Source organism: Apis cerana, linkage group LG10 (assembly GCF_029169275.1).
Source record: "Apis cerana isolate GH-2021 linkage group LG10, AcerK_1.0, whole genome shotgun sequence".
NCBI classification, from domain to species: domain Eukaryota; kingdom Metazoa; phylum Arthropoda; class Insecta; order Hymenoptera; family Apidae; genus Apis; species Apis cerana.
Genome location: NC_083861.1, coordinates 12,168,874 through 12,191,630, shown reverse-complemented (window position 1 = coordinate 12,191,630; position 22,757 = coordinate 12,168,874). Strand labels below are relative to the sequence as shown.

General features: G+C 46.4%; 1 protein-coding gene across 2 annotated transcripts; it reads left to right on the top strand.

Moving 5' to 3' along the window:
* Nucleotides 1-485: 485 nt before the first annotated feature.
* Nucleotides 486-19,314, top strand: LOC108002202 (zinc finger protein Elbow). 2 transcript variants are annotated; one of them, XM_062080681.1, is made up of 3 exons: nucleotides 12,899-13,232; nucleotides 13,354-13,445; nucleotides 15,768-19,314. In XM_062080681.1, the coding sequence occupies exons 2-3, from the start codon at nucleotides 13,383-13,385 to the stop codon at nucleotides 17,364-17,366; spliced, it is 1,662 nt and encodes a 553-aa protein (XP_061936665.1). In that variant the 5' UTR covers nucleotides 12,899-13,232; nucleotides 13,354-13,382; the 3' UTR covers nucleotides 17,367-19,314. The 2 variants fall into 2 exon arrangements, with proteins under 2 accessions (XP_061936666.1, XP_061936665.1); XM_062080682.1 differs by lacking the exons at nucleotides 12,899-13,232; nucleotides 13,354-13,445 and adding an exon at nucleotides 486-1,234.
* The last annotated feature ends 3,443 nt before the right edge of the window (nucleotides 19,315-22,757 follow it).

The following is a 22,757-nucleotide window of genomic DNA, read 5'->3' as shown; positions in this document are numbered from 1 at the left end:
CGTTTTTCGCGTTCCCTCGCGTTGTTGTCGCGTTCATACGATTGTTCGTAAGTAACGATAGCACGGTGATATTAATCCGAAATATAAAAAGGTTCGAAAGATTTTTTTTTTTTAGAAACTCGAGAGAGAAAGGAAAGGATAGATGGATTTTCGCCCGACCATTTTCTTATTCGCGATTCGGGATTCTCGCGAAAGAATCGCGGTAAAGAAAGATAACGGCTTTACCGACTACGCGATAACCACGTATTTACCGCCATCTGAAGCGATCCCCGATCAACTTTCAACTTGGAATTTTCAAATATAATTCCAACAGTCCTCTCGAGTCGTTTCACGGTTCGAAAGTTGTACGAATATAATTCCAGGCCGTTCTCTCCCCTCTCTTTCGTAAATTTTACGATATCGTTTTATCTCGAGATATTTTATTCGCCCCGACTCGTTCGTTGTGAGCGAACAAGTTTATCGGAATCGATCGTCGACGGACGTGTTCCAAAGGAGGCTCGCCGCGTTTGCGCGAATAATTATATCAATCTCGTCACATGCGGAACGCGCGCTCTTCCTTAATTGCGTACGATTGAAAAATTGCTCGACGCGAAGAACTTTCCTCGACCGTGTCATCGATCCGCGCGCGAGTGCGAATCGATTTAATTAAAATTATCCGTATTTGTCCCGCTCGATCCAGAGCCGGACCGCGTTTTCTTTCAACTCTCCAAGGAAACGCTCGAACAATCGACGTACCTCGATCGAACCAATTTTTTTTCTTCTCTTCTTACCATAGAGAGAGAGAGGGAGAGGACGAGAGAGCATCCGCCGATTTTTTTACACGTCGTTTACTCGTCGTTTTCGCAGAGGAACGTTTCGTTATCGCGTTTCGACATCTCCGCCCCGTAACTCGGCCGTTTCGCCACGGAATATACAGAAAACAGAGATTCGCCTACATTCTCCGGCCTCGGTTCTTAAGCCGCGATTATTTATTGCCGACCGCTCGCGCGTTTATTACGTGTTCCAGCGGCCGAAACGATTCCCCGGTATTCCGTGTTCTGACCGATGAGGACGTAATAGGAATTTGTGGCCGACCCTCCTCTTCTTCTTCCATCTTAATCCCCCCGCGACGATTTTCAACCATTTTCAACCAGTTTCGGCTTATCGACCGAGCGAAACAACGACGACAACAATATTGAGAAGTTTGGAAAGCGAAGGCGACTTACTTGCGGATATGGATAGGATATTAGAAGAGGTAAGGAGGAGCAATGGAGAGAGAGAGAGAGAGTGATGTTTGGAGAGGGGAGTAAAACGCAGGGCTGCGTGCCTGCCGGTAATCACGCGTCGGGATAAAGTTATTCCGGGGCATAAATAACCGACATGTCTGGAATAAGGCATTAATTTATGTTATTTATCGCCCATTACGCAGCAAAGAAACATTCGCATGGGAAATAATGTATCATTCTCAACACGCGTCCGCGGCCAACTCGGGGAATCGAGAATGATTCAGAATGCCAACGAACGGGCGAACAGTGCGTACGTATGTACATCGTGCTCTCTAAGAACCGACAGAAGTAATGTTCCGCGTATACGTGTGGCTGCGTACGCGTCGTTGCGTAACCCAACGCACACCTCTCTCTCTCTCTCTCTCTCTCTCTTTCTCATTCACCGATGACATCGCCTCGCCGATCATTCTTTTTTTGCACACCGTCAAGATTAATCGTCGACCCGATCCCGCCTCGATAAACGCTTATTAAGCCGTTCATCGAGGAGCAACGGTAAACTCTTCGATTAGCTATCGCTTCCAATTTAATTTCGTCCCTTCGGTGGAAAGAAACTTAACGTTGAGGTTAAGATTCGTCGATCGTTCCCGACTTTCGAGCGCGTTCTACCGCCGTTGAAACCTCGCATAATTTCTCCATCTCTGCTTCTCAATTCGTAGGATGATTACGTAGCAAACTATTTCTCGCTGTTCGAACACGTCGTAATTTAAGCACGTGAAAAAATCGTACATTTTTCTGGTCAGTTGCCATTACTTTCTTCTACAATCGAACTCGAGTACGTACCCTCGCGATTATTCAAGCGACTTGTCCGAGTCACCGGTCACGTAAACCTATAACGCGAAGCGTGTATTACGGTATAGGCTCGGTAATCCGATGCGAGAGAAAATGGTATCGAGGAGGAAGGGGGAGAAGGAAAAGAGAGAAACGATTGCTAACGCACGCGATGTGTTGGCCGTATCGCGACGCAGTTTGAAAAGTTTAGTACTTTTTTAAAGAAGAAAAAGCTCGTAGGATCGTTTCCGTATCCGATCGTTCGTAACGCGTAATTTTTCGCGGTCAAGTTCAATACGGGCGCGTCTCTCCAATCTCGATTTATAGTTTTATACCTGCGGTCGAAGGGAAGAAGAGATACCTAATAGACAAGATTTACTACGGCACGCCCGTCTCAATTGCGGAACAAATTTATCTTCTCTGTGGTCAGCGGCCTTCCCACCGCTTCCCAGCCTCAATCTTGGTTCCGCTCCTTTCGTGAAATATTGGCTTACCCTCGAAACTTGCTCGAACGGACGCACGGCGGAGGAGAGAAGAAGAGGGGCAATTCCGGTGGGGCCCCGTAAACTTTTCCGCCTGGAGAGGAAGAAGGGCGAGGAAAGCCTCTCGCTTTCACCGAAAATTTTCCCCGATCGATCCGGCAAACTTTTCCTTTTCCCGAATCGAAAATTACGAGAATAGAAATTGGCGGAAAATACAGGAGTTTCGGGAGGGCGGGGAAAGAGGCGCGCGATTTCATTGTGCGTGAAACCGAGCGCGTAAACCGGAACAGGTCAAAGCCAGCCTCGACGAAGGAAAGTCAAATACTTAAGAGTGTTTGGACAAGCCGTCACTCCCGTAACAATGGGGTTTTTACGTCGAGTCGTAAATACACAAGGGGCTTTCTTCTCTCCCCTACTATCGATCGCTCCCCCCCCCCCCCCCTCATCTTCCACGTTGCGCTTCCACGCGTTCGTCACTCGTGGTGAAACCGAGTTGGAAGAGGAGGGAATTTGGAGGGCGAATTACGCGCATAAACGGATACGACAGGTAGGTAGGTAGGTAGGGTGGAGCGATAGCCGAGATCTTTGGCGAAGTAAACACGGTTAATGGAGTCGTTGCTCGGTCGGTGAGGCAACGACCGAGGTGAGCGCAATACGCGCGCGCCGTTAGTACGCCGGGCTGCGTAATCTTTGGCGGGGGCAGGAGGTAATTAGCGGCAACGGACGGTTACGTCCGATATAGGAACAATGGGACACGGGCGATGCGATGGGAATAGGAAGAGGGTGACGGCCGAGGCGAGTAATGATAAATGGACGGGTGGCTGACAAGCGGCCATCGTTCGGCCGGTGATGGATGGCCGCCGCTCCTCTCCCTAATTATTTCATACTTTGCAATCGGAACGATAATCCATCCGCGGTACCTGCACCCTGTCACGGATAAATCATCGGTTATCATTCCTGAGTCATAACACGTGTGCACCGCCGGCCAGTGTCACGAACAATCGGCGAAAGCTCGTAGCGGCGCATTAGTGTCAAGGCGAGTCGTTAATTCCACGCCGGCCGGCCAACGGGATAACGGCGCCGTGAATTTTCCATCGATCCCCCCCATTGTTCCCCGTCGCCTTATATATACCTTTCCTTTCCCTCCCCATTGTTCGCACGAGCGCGATAATGATAATAACAGCAACTTTCGTTTTTAAAGATTTTTCGGGCACAAAGCGATATTGTGTTTTCGCCGAAATGCGAAAAGGCAAGTTTGAAGTTTCTTAAGAAAACGGAAACGCGATAATTTACGACGCGGCCTACGATTTTCCATTTGCATTCGCCGGCCAACCTTGCGCCTTTTTATTACCCTTCGTACCTCCGCCACTCGGAATTACGGTCATCACGGAATGGACGTGCGACGTATATTTCGCAACGACCCGTTCTTCTCCATTCGATAAAACCATTGTTATCGTCGCGCGGGATCTAACGCGATTAGAAAGGAATAGAAGAGGAAATGGCGTGTCTCGACGGAGAGTCGCTTCGAAATATCGGGATTTCGGGGTCGCGCGGTAAATCTTGGAGATGCGAAGGGCGAAAGGTGTGACGTATCTTATCGTAAACGTCTCGTAACGGCGTCGCGGCACTAACGACGCGTGACACACGACGACGTAAAGCCGTGGCGCCTCGTCGGGAAGCTCGCTCCGCTCGTAAACCGCGGCTAACGCGCCCTTTTCTTCAACCGCCGCCGTATTAACGTCGATCGAAATCACCCTCCCGTGAAATACGTCCTCCTTTCTATTATTCTCCTCCGCCTTCCTCTCCCGCACCTTTTTACCTTTGCTCTTTTCAAAAAATTCATCCACCAAAAATTTCTACGTACGTTTCTGTTCGATCATTCGTTCGTCGGATCGATTATAAAAAGCGGAGGCAGAGAGAGAGAGAAAAGAGGAAATCGTAGGCTTTACGATCCCCGGTTATGGGCGGCGGAATTTGACGAAAGTGGCGACCAAGAGTTGTTTCCCTGGCGCCGGCGGAAAGTAAATTGGACCGGGCTTTTGTATAATGTCGGGTCTTGGACGAAAATAATAACGAGCGGATCTCGTAGCGCTTAAAGGGATCGGCCGCATCCATTTATTAGCCGCGAGATGACGGGCAGTTTAGAAATCATCAGCGGCAATTAGACACGGCTCGGTCAATTGTTTGCTCGCCGGCAATATTCGAGGGACGCTCTCGAAAATTATTACCTCGAATCCGTCGCCCTGTCTGACGTAAACACGTAGAAGGGGGAAGAGGGGGAAATTGTCGTGCTCGATAATTTTTTCGATCGGGTTATTATTAATTTTAAAATCTCGAGCCGAGGCGGAAGTTGGAGGGATTTTTATTAGCAGGGCGACGGGTCGAAGGAACGAGGCAGTTTGGCTGCGTATCGCGAGAATGTGATAAGCGCGTCTGGCCGAGTTGTTTACGAGAATGCGGGAACCGTGTAACGCCGCGCAACCCCGTAAGGCAACGGCAGCTAGTCGGGGCTGAAACACCCCCCTTGATGGCTATAAAACTCCGGGAAAGCATGCGCGGTAGGTCGGTCGGCTCGCCCGTTCGCCTGTCCGCCCGCTGTCACATACGCTCTTTCCCGCTTACCCAGAGTTACGAGGCTGTAATTTCACCGAGGGCGTCTCTTTTGCCCTTCCCGCTTTATCTTCGCGTCTCCGAACCACTCTACCTCTCGCCTATACTATCCTGTACATAGTGTGTGTATATATATATACACGTATACACGGTGCGCTTGTCTCCTGTCCCACGGTAGAAACGCTGTCGGCGACAAACTCCGAGTTACGACGCTGCTAAACTCACAAAAGCTTTTTACAAAACTGTTAGTCGGTTCCGGGGGACCCTACTATACCGACGATAATTCGCAGCCTCGAACGTCCATACTCGAATACCTCCTTTTATCCTTTTAGTATTCTCGCAAGAGCGCTACCTTGTGATATCCTTGGGTCGTTTTCTCGAAAAAGATCCCCCCATTCGCCGAGGATGTAACGCAAACGTGGACAAACGTCGCCTCGACTCCCGTCTAACCTCGTTGTCGATAAATACGAACGGATATCTGCGTGTATCCGTAATGTAATTCGAGCGTATATAACGAATATAAAAGGGGAAAGAAAAGGCGAAGAGAAAGTTTAGAGAATGTTCTGGTGGCAGGAGAGATAGCGGAAACGAAGGCTGTCTAAACAATCCATTCTTTCTCGCGACAAAGGTGACGGGGAACGTGATATATATATATATATACATGCGCGTAATGACCGTGTCCAAAATCGAACAGCTGTTCGTCACAGCGTGCAAGGCCGCAAGAGAAGGCTAAAAGGCGAGTGTATACACGAGTGTCGCACGGCTGAATGCCACCGCCGTTCGATGGCGCAGGCCTTGACGAATAGAGTTAATGTTAAAAATGTCAGTATGAAATATTCGAGTGCCGATCGTTCCGAAAGATGGGCGTGAAGGCATCGGATGGACTCGACGATGCTTTTGTACCCGATACAAAGGCGATATTTATCGAAGTAATTTTATATTTTTTCTTTTTTCTTCCATCTCTTCCATCGAAAAAAAAGAAGAAATTTATATCTCAACGCGGACGAGTACTTCTTTTTTTTTTTTCCAAAAAGGGAAAAAAGAAAAAGTACACGCGATACAAAAGAGAGATGTTTCCTTCTCACGGATAAAATATATACGGAATATATTGGATATTGGACGCGACGTTAAACTATTTATCGGCGCGAAACAGCCTTCTCTCTGGGCGAGATACAAAGCGATCATGTTCCGGTCCGAATGCGTTAAGTGGTTAAAGTTGTTTCCTTAGATAAATGGTACGGTAGCTCGAGGGTTTCGACTGACAGAGGTGATGTCAGTTTAGCGATGAATAAACTAAGATTGTGAACGCGGCGGACCCATCCATAAATACCAACTGTACGGATAATGTTTGTATAGTCGGTTACCAGCGAATGCTACTGTACACATAGGACAGTCGTTGGTGTCGACATGTGTACGGCGTAAATAAAGTAGCCGCAGCCGCTAACTCCGCTAACCGCTCTCCCGATCTATGTGCGTTCCTCGTCAGTGTTTCGCGGCAGGAGGAGGGAGGGGAAAGGTAAGTGACCACCCTACGAAACTTGTAAACGCTAAACGAGCCGTTTTACTCCCGATACACGAAACTCGATCTTCTTGGCCTCCCGTTTTTAACACGAATTAGCGACGCTTATAATATTCAAATATACATTCGTATATTTATACGCCCCGTACGTATTTATACGTACGTGTGAAGCGTATAATGGAACGGGCAGGTCGCCGAGCGGCCGATAAACGAGAACCTGTCGGTCCGACGATCGAATCGCGAGGATTAATATTCGTATTTCGTCTCGAGATGTTATCGAGATCGATGTCGCGCGTGGATCGAAAGGAAGAAAAAGAAGAAAAAAAAAGGAAACTTTTTCCAACTCTCCATATTTTTACGGAATGAAGATCCGACGTAGGTTTTTCGAAGTGGAGGGGGCCGAAGAAGAAATATCTCGATCAATCGACATAACCGATAGTGGATATATCAGCGCGATACGGTTAAAAGGGATCGAGATGAATATTGGATCGCACGATGAAAGCAGCTCGTTAAATTAGTTTCTAATCTGTCCGATCTCTGAAAGCGCCGAGTTTCAGGCTTCGTTCTCGTGCGTCTAATCATTAATCTCTGCCAGCAGATGTGCCGCCGTCATTGATTTAAATCACCGCTACGTTGGTTAACCCTTCCTAATCTAGTCTGCCTGTCTGGACTGGCTTAACGTTTGATCCGATTGCCAGCACGACGCCACGTATTAACGAGACAACGTATATATATATATATTTTTCTTTCTTTTTCTTCGTCAATTTCCAAATGAATTATCCGTATTTTCCTCCGTGAGTGCACGAACGAGATCTCTCGACGAGAAGGAGGCGATGAAATTACCTGGATCGAGCGAAAAATCCCTCGGATTCGCCGTTGAAAATTTCGTAAAACGAACGTAATTCGTGAAATCGATCGATCATTGGCGAGTAAACAGGGGAACGGAAAATTGTATCCTCCTCGCTCGAGGAGAGGATCGGTCGTATTTTTATTATTCGAGTTAAGGAAAATTAATCCGCTCCGTACCTTGTGGCACTCCTTGCGTACACACTTTTCACAACCGTCTCGTCGATCGATCGATGGAACGAAGAGATATTCCACGTACAGGTGGTGGAATCTTTTCGTTCAGTTTATCAATCGTGACGAAAGAGGGGAGGAGGGGGATAAAAGTCGAGGGTAAAGGCGGGGGATGGAACGATCTTTGGAGGGAAATTCGGGTACACGGTGTTTGCGGGGCCGGGAAGCGACGGGAAGCAGCGAACTCGGGACGGTAAATCAAGGCCGAGAGTGAACTCTCGCCAGTGGCAAACAATGCGCGGCGTGACGAAGGCATTGTCGAGTTTACGCCCCACAGGGTGCTGCTCTGCGGCCAACATCCCGGTTCTCGGTTCGCTCGCCATTATGGGCAAAGGGGGAGGGGGAGGTTGGAAGACGGGGGCGGGGGGAGGGGAGGGTACCCCATCAATTACATGGGAAATTGCGCTCGCATTATTTATGTGCGTATACACCGACACGGGCTGCACTAGGCCACGCCACACTTCTCTGCACCGGGTTATCGATGGCCCGACAAAGAGGACATAAATAACGCCTTTTGCACCGATACAACCGCGATTCTAAGTATAGGTATCGCTCCGATGGACGCGCCTATTCCGATCCGTGTAAGTACGTGTAACGTGCCATCCTCACCAAATCCTAGCACACGAGCTCCGATTCGACCCTTCCACGCTTTTCCAATTTTTGATTCCGATTCACTCTGATACTCGACATTTAATCCCGTGAGATTTTCGTCCTCGGCTCGGAAAAAGAAATTTCTCGATTCGAACGATATTTACAGTTATACAAAACCGCAGACAAAGTAGAGAGGGAAGTGGTAGAGAAGTAGAGATCGTGGTGAAAGTGTGTATGTGTATATATATATATATCTATATATATATATAGGGGAAAAAGGGAGAAAAGAATAGAGACTAAAAGAGAGGGAAAGAAGATGGATATACGGAGGTGGCGAACGAAGCGACAGCTGTCGATTTTCCTCTACAGACCTTGCGCAGAATGCGCGAGCAAAGTTGTAACGGGCTAGTCATAAATAACGCGCTCGTTTCTCGACCACGGAACGGCGAAGGGCGAAGGGAGGGGAGAGGGAAAAAAGGACCGAGGAATAGGAAGAGAGAGAGAGAGAGAGAGAGAGAAGGAAAATATACGGAGACATCGTGCCAGGGATAGGTTCGTGCTCGTCGAGGACGTGGCGGGATTAGTTCATTAGCTGTACGTTATACTAATCGCGTTTACGTTTTGGCTGATCGATGCGCGGCGAACGGACGGTGATTATCCGCTCTCCGACTAGTTTCCTAGCGGAGACACGTGAGAAATCACGACGAAATTTCGGTCGAGGAAGAGGGAAAAAAAAGAAGCAGGAGAAAAGAAAGGAAAAAGGTGATGAAGAAGCTCGTTTTATAGATCGTATTCGAAGAGAAAGGGGGAACGAACGTGTGGTTTATCTTGGTGGGGAAGTGCGGTGTATCGAGCAGTTTCCACGGAAGGGCATTAGCGGCGTTATTAGCGCTAGTTAGAGGATACGTGGTTTGGCGGAGAGTAATAATTATCCGAGCCTTCTTTCTCCCTTTCTGTCTACGCGACGACCAACAATCGGCCGACAACAAAGTCACGGGGGCTTTTTCTTTCGCGATTCACAATCGCGTGGAACGTGGAAATCGTGGACAATAATTTTTTTCCATCGATTTGGGTGGCCGGGTGGGTGAAATCGGGGGATGGGTTATTTTATCGGGTATGTCATGGAGATTATAAAAATCGATTGGGAAATCAGGTTTGAAACGACAGATCAAATTAACTCACCTAATAACGCGCAATTTCGTGATCGATACGAATTATGTAAATCAACTTGTCTGCATTGCACATGTACGTGCGGGTACAATCGGTATAATTCTGTGAATAGTAATGAAGGGAAGTAACACTCGAATTTCCATGAAACAATTGATATGCATTTCGATGCAGCACGGAACCCATCCACGTCCGTGAACATATACCAGTTCCATTACCACCTCAATCTATTTCAGCCAAATTCATTAATCGCTACAATATGCATTCGACCTGGTGTTACGTATGCATTTAAAACGTATTTGCGTTAAATTTATTCGGAACCAATCTTCTACGAATATATACGTACGTTAATAATATTTTAAAAGTTATCGCTCTTTTCTTTCCTTCTCTGTTATATCTCTCGAATAAAAAAACATATCGCGATAGATGAAAGATCGAATTTTTATTTCACGCGTTAAAGGGGCGAGGATTGAATAGAGAGAATAGACATTTGACACGCGTAATAGATATTCGCACGCGTTTTACAATAGTTTTTCTTTCTTTTCTCTCCCCTCCCCGATGTGACGAAACAAAGAGAAGAAGGAAGGAAAGTTTATCCTCGTTACGCGTATATGATATATCGTATTATTTCATAATTTTCGCGTTTCGAAACTGTACTTGCGTGCAATATTTTATGCAAGTAGTGTAACGTTCGAGATTTTGAAACATTTATACTTTCACCGCAAATAGCGTGGTAATCGTTCGGGGACGTGACAGCGTTCGGGATAAGATCGTTGTAAAAGAAAATTATTTTTTATAGCTGTCGTAAAGCTGTAAATTTGGTGCTTTAATAGAATTGCCAAGGGTCGAGCTTATAAGTTGTATTACTTAATTACCCGGCTCGGTATTCATCTTTCAATCGGAAACGTTCCTTTAATTCCATTGAACGCTACTATTGACATTTATTACTGTGGCTTACAAATGAAAAGTCTTTTCAAGACTTATGCCTATACCGTTTTACGACACCTTCCCCCGATATTTCCTCTTTTTTCTTGAAATATATATATATATATATAAACATATATACACACACAGACACATATATATATAAATATATATATATATATACACACACATATATATACATGTATATACTTTTTCATGAATATAGAGAAGGGAACAAAAGGTAAGCTTGGACTCGTAGTCGTATTTTCCCTCTATTTATTTTCCGTCCATTATCCGAGAACACTTTAAGCCTTAAACCTTCGTCAAAATTAAATATATTCGTGAAAGGAAACATCCCGTATTGAAATAGAATTTATAATTTTTAATTTCGAGTCGTAAAACTCGTAATTTTAGATTATAGATTTGCTTATGACTCTTGGGTATAAAGTTTTATGCGTAAGTAAGTAGGTACTTGAAAACGATCATAAATCTAAACGAATTGTTTACCCGATGTAATTAAATGAATGGAATAAAATCGTGGTAATAAATCACACGGTGGAATCTAGTTATCATTGCCAACGAATGCTTTGATGTACGTGTGTATCCTTGTGTAAATAAAAATTATTAATGCAACGTAATAAATTTCATTTCGAGAAACCCAAACTGCACGTAACTGCAGAAAAAATTATTGTATTAATTTTTTAACGTCGCTCGTCCCATAACTCGTCCATCTTTCGATATTTCGTTATTCCATCTTTCCTCTTTATCTCGCGCTACAAAAAATAAACGCAAACGTAATTTTACCGTTTTTCGGAATTCGATTTAAAACGAACGTACCAACAATATTTATCCATACGTTACTCGTAAATTTTCGAAGAAGAAACAGCTTTTACAATTCTCGCAATTCGTCTAGTTTCGAACCAGATCTTTCTCGAAATTAAAATTAAAATTGAAATTGTATTATTATCCAAAATAATATAACGTATCGCATCATAGGTAAATATTATCATCGCCACTACCTAATCCTCAAATTACACGATATTTTCTTTATTTGCATGTCAGTAAAGCAAAAGAAAGTATGGCAGTAAATATTCACGAAGAGCATATCTTAATTTCCAATATTTTATAGCAGGAAAGGGCAGAGATTTTAGTTACCTGCTTAGTTAGTTTCCCTTAGTTTCTTACTTGAAACTTTAATAAAACCATAAAAGAGAAAGAGAGAGAGAGAGAGAGAGAGGAGTTCAGCAAATTATTATTCTCTGGTATACACTACTACTCTGCAAGTTTAAAGACCTGTTCAAACTTGAAATACCAAGAGAACAATCGTAACATGTCGGATTAACACTGCTAATTTACCAACCGTATCGTAAAGCTTTATACGTATATATATATATATATATATTACGAAAAGTATTATATTATATGAACGAGAAAGAGAGAATATGGAATAGGGGAAAATTATTTATAAATAATTTTTCGTGGAGGAATGTAGAGATATTTTTTTAACAGAAATGTTTACAAATCGTTTTTCGAATCGTGGCATCTTGTTCTCGATCGAACGAACGAAAAAAATGTGGACGCGGTGTGTAAGAGGTGTATAAAGGATCGGTTGGCGAGAAAAGGAAGAGGGTAGAAAGAAGAGGAGGGAAGCGAGTGGAAGAATGGAGGAGAGGGCGGGGTAGGTGGAAGTGGTTGTCGTGTGGGGGGCACCTTGCACGAGTTGACACGTCGTTGGTCGGGTCGGTTGCACCCGGCAAAAGTGTCGGCAAAGCGCGAACCGACAACGACCACCGTGTCGCGAACGCTACCGCCACCATCGCCACCATCGCCACACCACCGCTATCTCCACGTCACCTTCCTTCTCTTTCCTTCGTATCGCTTGCTCGCCTTCTTCTTCCTATTCGCTCCGTCCTTGTCGTTGTCGTATACCTCTCGATACCTCTCGCCAGGGGAGTGGGGAATCCTTCGACGCTAGTAGCGATGGCTTCGAGTTCGAATCCGAATCGAAGCGCGCGGAAAACAAATATTCGATTGATCGTCGAAATTTCGACTCGAGTCGAAAGTGTACGCGAGGAGAGGAAAGAAAGAAATTAGATTATTCGAATAAGATGAAAAACGGGCGCGTATTTGCGATCGATCGACGCAAAAGGAAAAGGAAACGCGAGACGATGGATTTGGATAACGTTGGATCGAAATGTCCATTCGATACGAATATCAACGAAAAAGAGAATTACTTCTGCCTTCTTCTTTTGTTTTGTTTATTTATTTTTTTTCTTTCCCCTCCCACGAGAGCGTATCACTTTCATCGCTAGAAAATCCGAAATGGTGAATGGTGGGAGAAACTAGGATGTACCGACAGAGCGGCGAAGGGGTAAGCTTTCCCGGGGGAGCATGGTATGGCGGGGTAAGTCAGCTGAACGGTCATCGATAGAGTGTGTGGTGGTGTAGCGGAGGGGTGGGGTGGGAGGGGGGCGCAGGGAGGCTCGGTCGAGGGAACAGTAAGCGATGCGACTCAGTCGCGATTCGAAGCCGGTCGTGGTAACCGAGCGTGTTGCGTACCGTGTCGCGTGAGCACACGGTATCCTCTTTATTTCGTTTTTTTCATTTCCATATATTTTTTTGTGCTCCGTTGTGTTCCCTCTCGTGTGTTGAACGGAACAGTGGTGTTCACGCTGGAATATACCGCTTTAGAATCGAGATGGCTTCGTTTACGTGTACTTTTCTCGTTTCACCTTGACGAATACAACAAGAAAGAGAACGTGTTTTTTTCGAGCCTTTGCTCGTTTCCCCTCAGCTCCTTTGTGTTCCACCGTCGCGAGTGATCACAGTGTTATTATTCGTTCCAAAGAGAATATATTTATATATATATATATACATATATATATATATATGTATATATGTACATAAATATATATATATATGTATATATGTATATATTATTCGTGAACAGGAAGACGGCGAACATTCTTTCCTTCGAAGATGCTGACTTCTAGCGCGAATCAGTACCTCCGTCCGGAATATCTCACGCCTTTACCTACTACGGTTGGTGTCGAATTTCCTAATTTCTGTTTCTTTCCTCCATTTTTTTTTTCTCCCATCCCGATACGAATATTGTATAATTATTACGGTTATCGTATCGTGTAAAGAATACATGAATAATAATAATAATAATGATCCAATTGAACGCGCGTTTAATACGCGGAATTTCGTTTCGAATCAGTGGTGATCGATATGATAAATGATCGATCAAGGTAAAGTTTAATTTGGTAAAAAAGAGAGAGAGAGAGAGAGGGAGAAAAAAGAAAAATATCGATAAATCGCGTAAAGGAAACGGTTATAAAATAAAAGATCGAAAATGGGAATATCGCGACTGGAGGCGTGAAATTCGCATTACGATCGAGTCGACGTAAAATGAACACGATGAAGAAGGATAGTTTCGACGGTTCGTTAATTCTAGTTGTCGACTTCTCGTTAATCGCGACGGGAATGCATTTCACGTCTTATGCTTTAACTCCTGTAAACTATTTTGAGGACAGCGAGTGCTGGCAAAGTTTCTGCTTCAACGTTCACTGATTTACGAGCGCCATAAATCAAAACACGATTCGGTAATACAATGCTCGGAGGATCGAGAGAGAGAAAGAGATGGACGGAGAGCGCGTTCGCGTTAAAAAATGAACGAAACATTTTGCTCCTCCGTTGTTTCTTCCTACCTTTTTTTTTTTTCTTTCTTTCTTTCTTTCTTCTCTTTTACGCGAGTTATGAGTGAGCATTCTGCGCGGTGAATACGCATTTACGACGATAATAAGTCTTTCTTCCTATCCTTTATTTTATTCCGTCCTTCTCTTTCACTTTTCCCTCGATCGACTATCTTTTCCTTTAATCCCTAACTACGCGTTTCCCTTCGCGTTTCTACGTTTCAAAACGTGACGATGTAACTCGATTAAAATAACGATCAAGCTTAACTTTCAACGGAACGATTTTCCAAAGAAACGATTCGTTATAGATATTACCGTGCATTCCCTCGAGTGCATGGGCAAAGAGCATGCGTATTATGTTTCAATTGGTATCACGAGTAAAAAGCAACAAGTAATTGGCAGTACCCGATGCTATCCGGTTAAGCGGTCGCGAATCGGGACTCGCAATTATTTAATCGGAGCAGGGGTATTCCATTTCTATGAAATTTTACGCGACGATAGTTTTGACGTCCATTGGGGTCAAGGGAAAAATTTATTCGAACGGGACGATTTTGAAATTAACGCGTGATATATATAAGAACAATTTATTTTTCTCCTGTTTTTTCTCTATCGTCCTATCTCTCGTCTCATCAACGGGGTTAAGCGTTCGATCAGCCCTCGTGTAAAGGAACTTTCAACGCGGCCAAGAGTTAATTTTAAACGAGTTAATTTTCGACGATCACGTTTTACCCGTCCACGAAAATTCGAGTCGCGTATCGCGATTTAAAAAGGGAATGGGACGGAATTGGAAATAACGATCGTTTAAAAGATTGAGAGAGAGAGAGAGAGAGAGAAGGACGCGTTTATACATGCTACTATTCGACACGATGGGGGATTAAAAGGGAAATTTCGAACGATGAATCCATAAATTAAGGTTAACGATAAAAATACGATATCGCGAGCGTTGGCGCGTTCCGTTAAGTTGTCCGAGGGAGCGATTAACATACAGCTCCGGACCCGTAATGCCGTAATAGCCTGTTGCAATTCGTGGCATTAATATCTGTCGGCGTCGAGCCATTAGCAAAAGCAACCGTAAACCGGCGGGTTAGCTGCACGAACGTTGCGTTTTAATTACGGCGAACATCTGTTCGATCGAGCGCGTATCAAACCGCGAGAAATATCGTTCCTCTATACGCTAATTACACCGACTGCATCATCTCTGCCCACTTGGAAGGGAAAACGCTCGCTCGACACCGATATTCAACGCCGCCAACGGCTTATTAATTGGCCACCGTCCTACCTCCGTAAACAGCCATTTTAATTCTCTCTCTTAACAACTTGATCGCGGCAGACGTAACGCACGAATAACGCCTCCGTGCTCTTTCCCTTCCTCCCTTTCTCTCCACCAATTTTCTTATTCTCTCGAAACTACCCTAAACGTTAACGAGTCTCGAAAAGGAAAGCGCATAAAGAAAGACTCAACGTGGAGTCGACAAAAAGAGAGAAAAAGAAAAGGATGAAACAAGAAAATATGGAAGGATAAAATCGGTGTAGTAAATTTTTTGAAATAGGCGTGACACAATAGGTGTATATTCGTATAGAAAACGAAAAGTCCTCGCTCGGGGAGTTAACTCGAGCGAGGAGGAATTAATTGGAAAGAGGAATTGTACGAGTCGTTTTTCGTTTGCAGCTGGACGCGAAGAAGAGCCCGCTCGCGCTCCTCGCCCAGACTTGCAGTCAAATAGGAGCGGACACGCCGTCCAACAAATGCTTGCTGGGCTCGTTGGACAAAGGTTCGAGCAACAACAAGTCGTGCAAGTCGACGGATCAGTCGCGGGAGAAATCGTCGCCGGGGATCGTGGTCGGAGGCTCGTGCTCCTCCTCCTCCTCCTCCTCCTCCGCGGAGTCGAGCAAGGCGGCCAACTTCAAGCCGTACGAGTCGTGTTTGTCGAGCGGCGTGGAAAAAGCGTCGAGCCCGGACGAGCAGCAGCGGTCCTCCTCCGCTCACTCGATATCCGGCCGCTCGAGGACACCCGGGAGCACGAACAAGCGATGCTCGAGCAACCAGAGCGGGTGCTCCGTACGGGCGATCACCCCTCACCAGCAGGGGAGGAAAACGGCGACTCCGAACGGTGACGGGGCACGGGAATCGCCCGCCTCGAGGAACCAACTCGTCGTCGACTCGTGCTCCTCCTCCTCCTCCTCGTCGTCCACGTGCTCTTCCTCCGGCTCCTCGCAACCGGCGGTGGTCGGCAGTCCGTCGTTGCAGGCGTCGTCGAAGCCATCGTCGTACAGCCCTGCGGGCGTCCTCGCGATCGCCGACCCGTCCATCAAGGACCTTCCGTTGGGGACGTTCAAGCCGGGCGTCAGCCTGTCCTGCTCCTCCGCCTACCTGGCCTTCAACCCTCAACTGCCGATCGACGCGACGGCCAGCTCCCTGATATCGCACCAACACGCCGCGCTGAAGAACGGCCTGGTGGGGAACCCGTACCTGAGCTACGCCAGGTTGAAGAGCTCGGGATCGGGGGCCGACACGGCGGGGCTGATGCCCGTTTGCAGGGATCCGTATTGCACCGGCTGCCAGTTGAACTCTCATTTGCTCGCGAGCTCGGCGAGTTTGGCCGGCGGCGGGAAATTGGGGTCGGCCGCCTCTTCCTGCCCCGGTGGATGCGCGCAGTGCGACCACAAAGGGAACGGTGTCGGCGGCGGCGGCGGCGGCGGCGGTGGCGGCGGCGGTGGTGGTGGTGGTGGTGGTGGTGGTGGGGGCGGTGGTGGTGGAAGTGGTGGCAGTGGTGCGACGACGGCGGGTTACGGAGCGTTGGGTGTCGCGGCGTACGCTCACGCGCAACTCGCCGCTTTGGCGGCCGTCTCTCAGCTCCCTTACGTGTGCAACTGGATAGCCGGGGACGCGGCGTATTGCGGGAAAAGGTTCTCCACGTCGGACGAGCTGCTGCAACACTTGAGGAGTCACACGAGCGTGACGGGCGGCGCGGCCGCCGATCCTTCGGGGGCGGCCCTCTCCCTGCTGTCGCCCCCCGTCGGCCTGCCCGCCGCGCACCCCCTGTTCGCCAGGACTTACCCAACGCCCCCTCTGAGCCCGCTCGCGACCGCCCGCTACCACCCGTACGGGAAGCCGTCGCCGCTCTTGGCCCCGTCCCTGTCGTCCTTGGCTCTGCCCCTGCCCCCGCCGCACCCCCACACGGCCCCGGCCTTGCCACCCTACTTCTCCCCGTACTCCTTGTACGCCGCCCCGCCGAGGCTCGGCGCCGCTTCCGGTCTGCCTCAATGAGTTCACGGCCGAGCCAGCGGCTATCGATCGTCTCGTCGACTGTGATCCACGCGCGGATATTTCACTTCTCCACCTCGCTCCCCCTCGCTCTTCCTGCACCTCACCTCGTCTTCATTTTCTTTATCTCTCCCCGCTCGTTTAACCAGCTTCTTCCTCGTCGGGTACGCCACGTAATTTCGCGTGGAAACGCGGATCGGAAAGTTGGTGAACGGATTATTCCACCGATTGCGAATGCGTGGACGCGCGCTTTTAACTGTGATTCCGTGCGCGAGAATAATAGGGGAGCGACGAAGGCGGATCCGAAAATAACGCGCGCCCGAAACGAACAGCGGCCGCGTAACGGCCGCTGCGTGATTATTAAGTCTCGTCGACTTATCCCCCCGCACTAAGGGGAGGCAGGAGGAGGGAGTGGGGATTTTACCACCTTCTCTCTCTCGGTCGCTCGCATATCTCCGACATCACGTTCGCTCGTGATCCTACGTTTCTTGTTTACATCGACCGATATATATCATTTTCCTGTTCCCCCTCCGCGTTGAGCGTTGTCGACGAAGGTGATCGAAAAACTCGTTTCCCCGCGCACGAAACGAGACGAAAGACACGTTTAAGGTTAATTTCGAGTAAGAAAGGAAGGAAGGAAGAGAGAGAAAAAAATAAAAACCAATGTTCAACTGTGATTTTCGAGTGAGAAAGCACGTGCATGAGTGAGATATACCGCGCTTCCGCTACAGTTACAGCGTGATCCTAGAATTTATCCGTATACAGCGACGCCGATCGTTCCATTCGACGGACTGATTATTTTTAATATCGAACATCTGCCCCTCCTCTCCGAGTATTTCTTTCCAACATCACGATTATATTCACCACCCGATTCGGACGATTTGGAACGTGAAACGTGGAAACGTTCGAGATACCGAGAAATAGTACAAAGTGTAAAGATAAATATCCGCACGATCCGTGTAAGGTAACGAAATTCCGATCGTAAATTCGCAACCGACGTTCTTTTCCGGCGTCGTTTCGCGTTCCAAGCCCGAAAAGCGAAGATAACGCGTGTATGGATGGAGAAACGGACAGGCGCCGTAAATTCTGGTCGATCGCGGTCTACCAGTCGTACCAATCGTTCGTATCGCGGAACGCTCGAGTCTATGTGTTTAGTATTTACGGATCAATATAACAATATTCATCGCTAAACCTTTATTGTAACTATTGTACATTTGTTCATAGACACGTTCATAGAGGATGAAATTTAATAATGATGAAAAAAAAAAAGAAGAAAAAAAAAAGAAAGGAGGAAAGGGACGCGTGAATAAACGAACGGACGGGTGAAGTTTCGAAGCTTGGATGCGCGCGAATCGAATGAAACGGGATCCTTGATTGATCGACTAGTTGGGATACATCGCGTCTATATATTTTTAACCAAAGTTTTAGCGATCGATCGATGATTAAGTAGCGAATAATAAACGTGTATAACGTGTATCGATATGTATATCATCGAAGAGATAAACGAATCGCTCGAGATATTTAGTTGTAAATAGATTTATTTTCTTCTACGTCCTTGTACGCGTATATACACGTATATACATATATGGATATTTGTGTACGCGCGTATGTATATGTGTATATACGTTTGTGTATATGGTAATTGCCACTGTATCGCGATTATTATTATTATTATTATTATTATTATTATCATCGTCATTATCACTATCATTGTTCTCTACGATAAAGGAAAAGTTCAAATTTATGTTTCCGAAGGAAATCACGTGTAACGTACGACGAATTCGTTTAATTCAATAATTGATTTGTACTTGGAATCGATATTTTTCTATTCATTTTTCTCGAAACCCTAAACGTTCACTTGTTGATTTTATCATTGTTGTTCCGATAAGTTACGCAATCCTGTTCGGTATCCTATTGAAACGAAATATATCGCAACTTATTTCTCAAATAATTATTTCGAACGATGCGTGCTTTTTTTCCCCTCCCCCTCCCTCCTTTTAATCGATCTAAATGGGCAAGAAGGGAAGAAGGGGAGAGGAAGGGAGAAGGGGGCGAGCGAAGAAATTTGAAAAAAGGAGAGAGAAGAAGGAGAAAAACGAACTCGCGTACTATTTTGAAAGTAAGCAAGAGGATATTCCGAGAATGAGTCGTAAAGAGACGGAACGAGCGATGGTTGGTAATTTTACGGTCGAATGAGAAAGCGCTTTCTCGCTCGAGGAAGAGGAGGGAAGAAAAAAACGGAGAGCGACGGAGAGGAGTACGTTGCGCCGGGTCCCAGGGTGATCTCGATTGCCCTTTGAGTGATTTATGGACAGACTACTTCTTCGTCTATTCTCCTCGTTTCGAAACGATAACGTATTGCGGCGAACGATCATCCTCGTTATCGTCAACTTTTAAAACTACGCGCTGTCCTGTTCGGATCCGATCCTTGTGGTCTTCTCTCTCCTCTTGTTTTGAAAAAAAAAAAAAATCTTGTTTTCGTTCTTTTTAGAAGCTTTAGGAGAAAAAAAAAAATAGAAAGAAAAGAAAAGAAAAGAAGAGCCTATCTTTAGGAGCCTATCGAGTTGCTTCCTATCCTGTCAGTTTGCGTCTAGTAACGGCGAGGCGCGACAAGAAAGAGGGTCTGGAAGCGAGGCGAGTGGCTTGTCGAGAGTTTCCTTCCGGCGATGTGGTGTGTCACGGAAGGCATTGGACGTCGGCGAAAGAGACTCGCCGAAGGGTGCTTCGAACGAATTACGACGAATAGTTGGCGCCAGAAAAATGACCGACCTTCGACCGAAGAAACTCGCGTCTCCCCCTTTTCCTCACCGAGTCGAACATTTTTTAAAATTTCGATGATCGAGCAGCGGCGAATCGGACGAAGAAATTTCTCTTCTTTTTTTTTTTTCGTCGACCGAAAATCGGGTCGAAAATTTTGGAAACGAGTTTCGATTTCGCAATCGAAATAGCAGTAAGAATTTTTTTTCCTCCGGGCGAAAGCGGTGTATTATCCGCGTAATTGCGCAGCTGCTTCGAAACTGTTGGCCTTCGAGAGCCGACCGATATCTCTCCCTGGTTAACCGGTCGGCGACAAGAAGAAAGGTAGTGGTCGTTGAAAAAGAAGATTAATCGGTGTCTTTTAAAGGGCCGCTGTCGTCCCAGCACGACCACAATAGCTCGTTCGTGCCGCGAGATATTACAACGATCATCCGGCTATAGAATGTTGACCAAGTTGGCGCAACATTCGCCGCGCCATCTCGAACCGTTTTCCACGATTAATTTAGTCGTACGGTATACTCGACGACGAGACGAAACGAGACGAGACGAGACGAGACGAGTCTAGCTGCTATCGTTGGTACTTAATAGAGGCAATTGCGTTTATCGCTAGTTTTGCGTTTAGTCTGTTCGATAAAGTAATTACTGTCAACAGACTCGAGAACGCGAAGAAAAATAGTAGAAGCGAGGAAATCGTGAATACTCGAATAAATTATGAAAACTTGGCTAGGAGCGAGGTTAACTGTCGGAACATACGCGTATTCTCGTCCAACGAACGAACGAGTTTATCGACTACGCGCGTAACGTCGTACTGTTCACTGGTGGAAACAAGTCTCGCCGAAGGAATCCGATTGGTTAATTCGAAAGAAAACGCCTATTTTTCACGCGCACATTTTCTATCATTTTATTTATATCGCATATACTAATCCAAAACGTACGCTAATTACAATTCGTTGGATAATAGTTTAATTTATAAATTCGAGTAATTAAGATATAATACTAATGTACGCGTAGATAATTTCCAATCTTGGACGACTGTCCTAACGTAACTTCATAAATGAAAATAACTTTCACGATTTTGAACATTCGAATTATAAATCTTCCACCACTGTGTAGCGTACGGTGTCAATAAAGTGAAGTCGTCTGTGAAGTGAAGATAGGCGGTCCTAGCGAAGGACCCCTCTTGCCCCTCCCCCGTCCCACGTGACTTCTTGCACCAGCGAACAGTAGTACGCGTGTACCGAAGGAACGCGGCTTATGCGCAATCGTACCAACGATAAATTAACGAATTCGAACGTTTCGCTTTCGATAATTCGATAAACGTTTGATCGCGAGAAGAAAAAGAGAGAAGAAAACGAACGATTAGGAGCGTGGGATGAGTAAAGATGGAAGGAACATCGGTATTCGAGTGAGAGAGAGAAAGAGAGTTAGAGGGGAGGGGAGAGAGCTTGTAACGGACACGGAAGGATATCTGGACGGAAAGGAAGGGATGTCAGAGATGTTTCTCGCAATTAGTCAAGTTTTCCCGGTGCGCGAGCGGCCGTGTCCAACACCGTACTAGCTTATTTATGACCTCCGGGATACGCGTAAACGCGAAAGTAGACGCCGAAGAGGGGAAGAAGCCCTTATTTCCAAATATTCCCTTCTCTGAACCTCTGCACCCCACTCCGATTCCGATTTTTCTTCTTTCACGCGCGGTAATCGATTGTACGCGGTCACGAATCGTAATCGCGAGATGCGTTCACACAGGGTGAAATAAATTGTGTTGTGCACACAACGGAAATACCTTGGCGCAAACGAGCGTGAACGAGTCGAACGAAGGAGGAATTGATTCGAGCGGATTAGCGTACAGCGAAGGGAGAGGAAACCGATACGGCATGCGGTGATATCGCGAGATCGAGTTCGAAACGGTTCTTCGCCCCGGGGTAGCTATAACTAGGTTTTTAATTTCTTTGTTCCCCTCGGGTGTACACACACCGGGCGTGCACACGCTCGGCGAATTTCCAACCGAAGAATCGTACGAATCACGGACGAATTATTCTCAATGCTCCTTCGAAAAAAGAGATTTCGATTCCCGTGAAACTTGTTTGACACGCGATCGCGTCGTCCCCGGAAAACACCGAGTAATTCGTTTCAACTTGTTCGCCTTATACCGATCCCGAAACGAATCGTTTAAATCGTCGCGTCGTCCCGTCTCGCGTTTATGCGTATACACCCTTATTATTTATACATATATCTTTTAACTCGATCGGTCGACGGTAAATTGACGGTGGAGGAAGAGGAGGGGAAGGAGAACGGAATGGAACCGATTATGCGTGATTTATTTAAATTTCTTCGCGTCGATGTAAAGTGGATTGGTAGGAAGGGAGGGAGGGAGAGGGGAGGGGAATGACGAATAATTTATTGCAACAGCGTTATAATTCTATAATCTGGGGATAATGGAGGTCATTAACGTAATGCTTGTCTTCGAGCCGGATGATCACACTGCCCTGAAATCTGTGATCATTTCCGACAAACCCTCGGTATCCTTCGACGCTGCATGATTGCACGTTTATGCGATTCCTGTTATTTTCAATCATTATTTTCACCGGATCCTCGCCCCCCTCCCTTCCTCCCCTCTCCCTTCCCCCCCTCCCCGTA

Bases quoted from the DNA above. Each gene is read 5' to 3' on its own strand.
- LOC108002202 (XM_062080681.1), top strand. From the start codon at position 13,383: ATGCTGACTTCTAGCGCGAATCAGTACCTCCGTCCGGAATATCTCACG. The intron at 13,446-15,767 runs GTTGGTGTCGAA...TTTCGTTTGCAG, and splicing joins TCACGCCTTTACCTACTACG to CTGGACGCGAAGAAGAGCCC.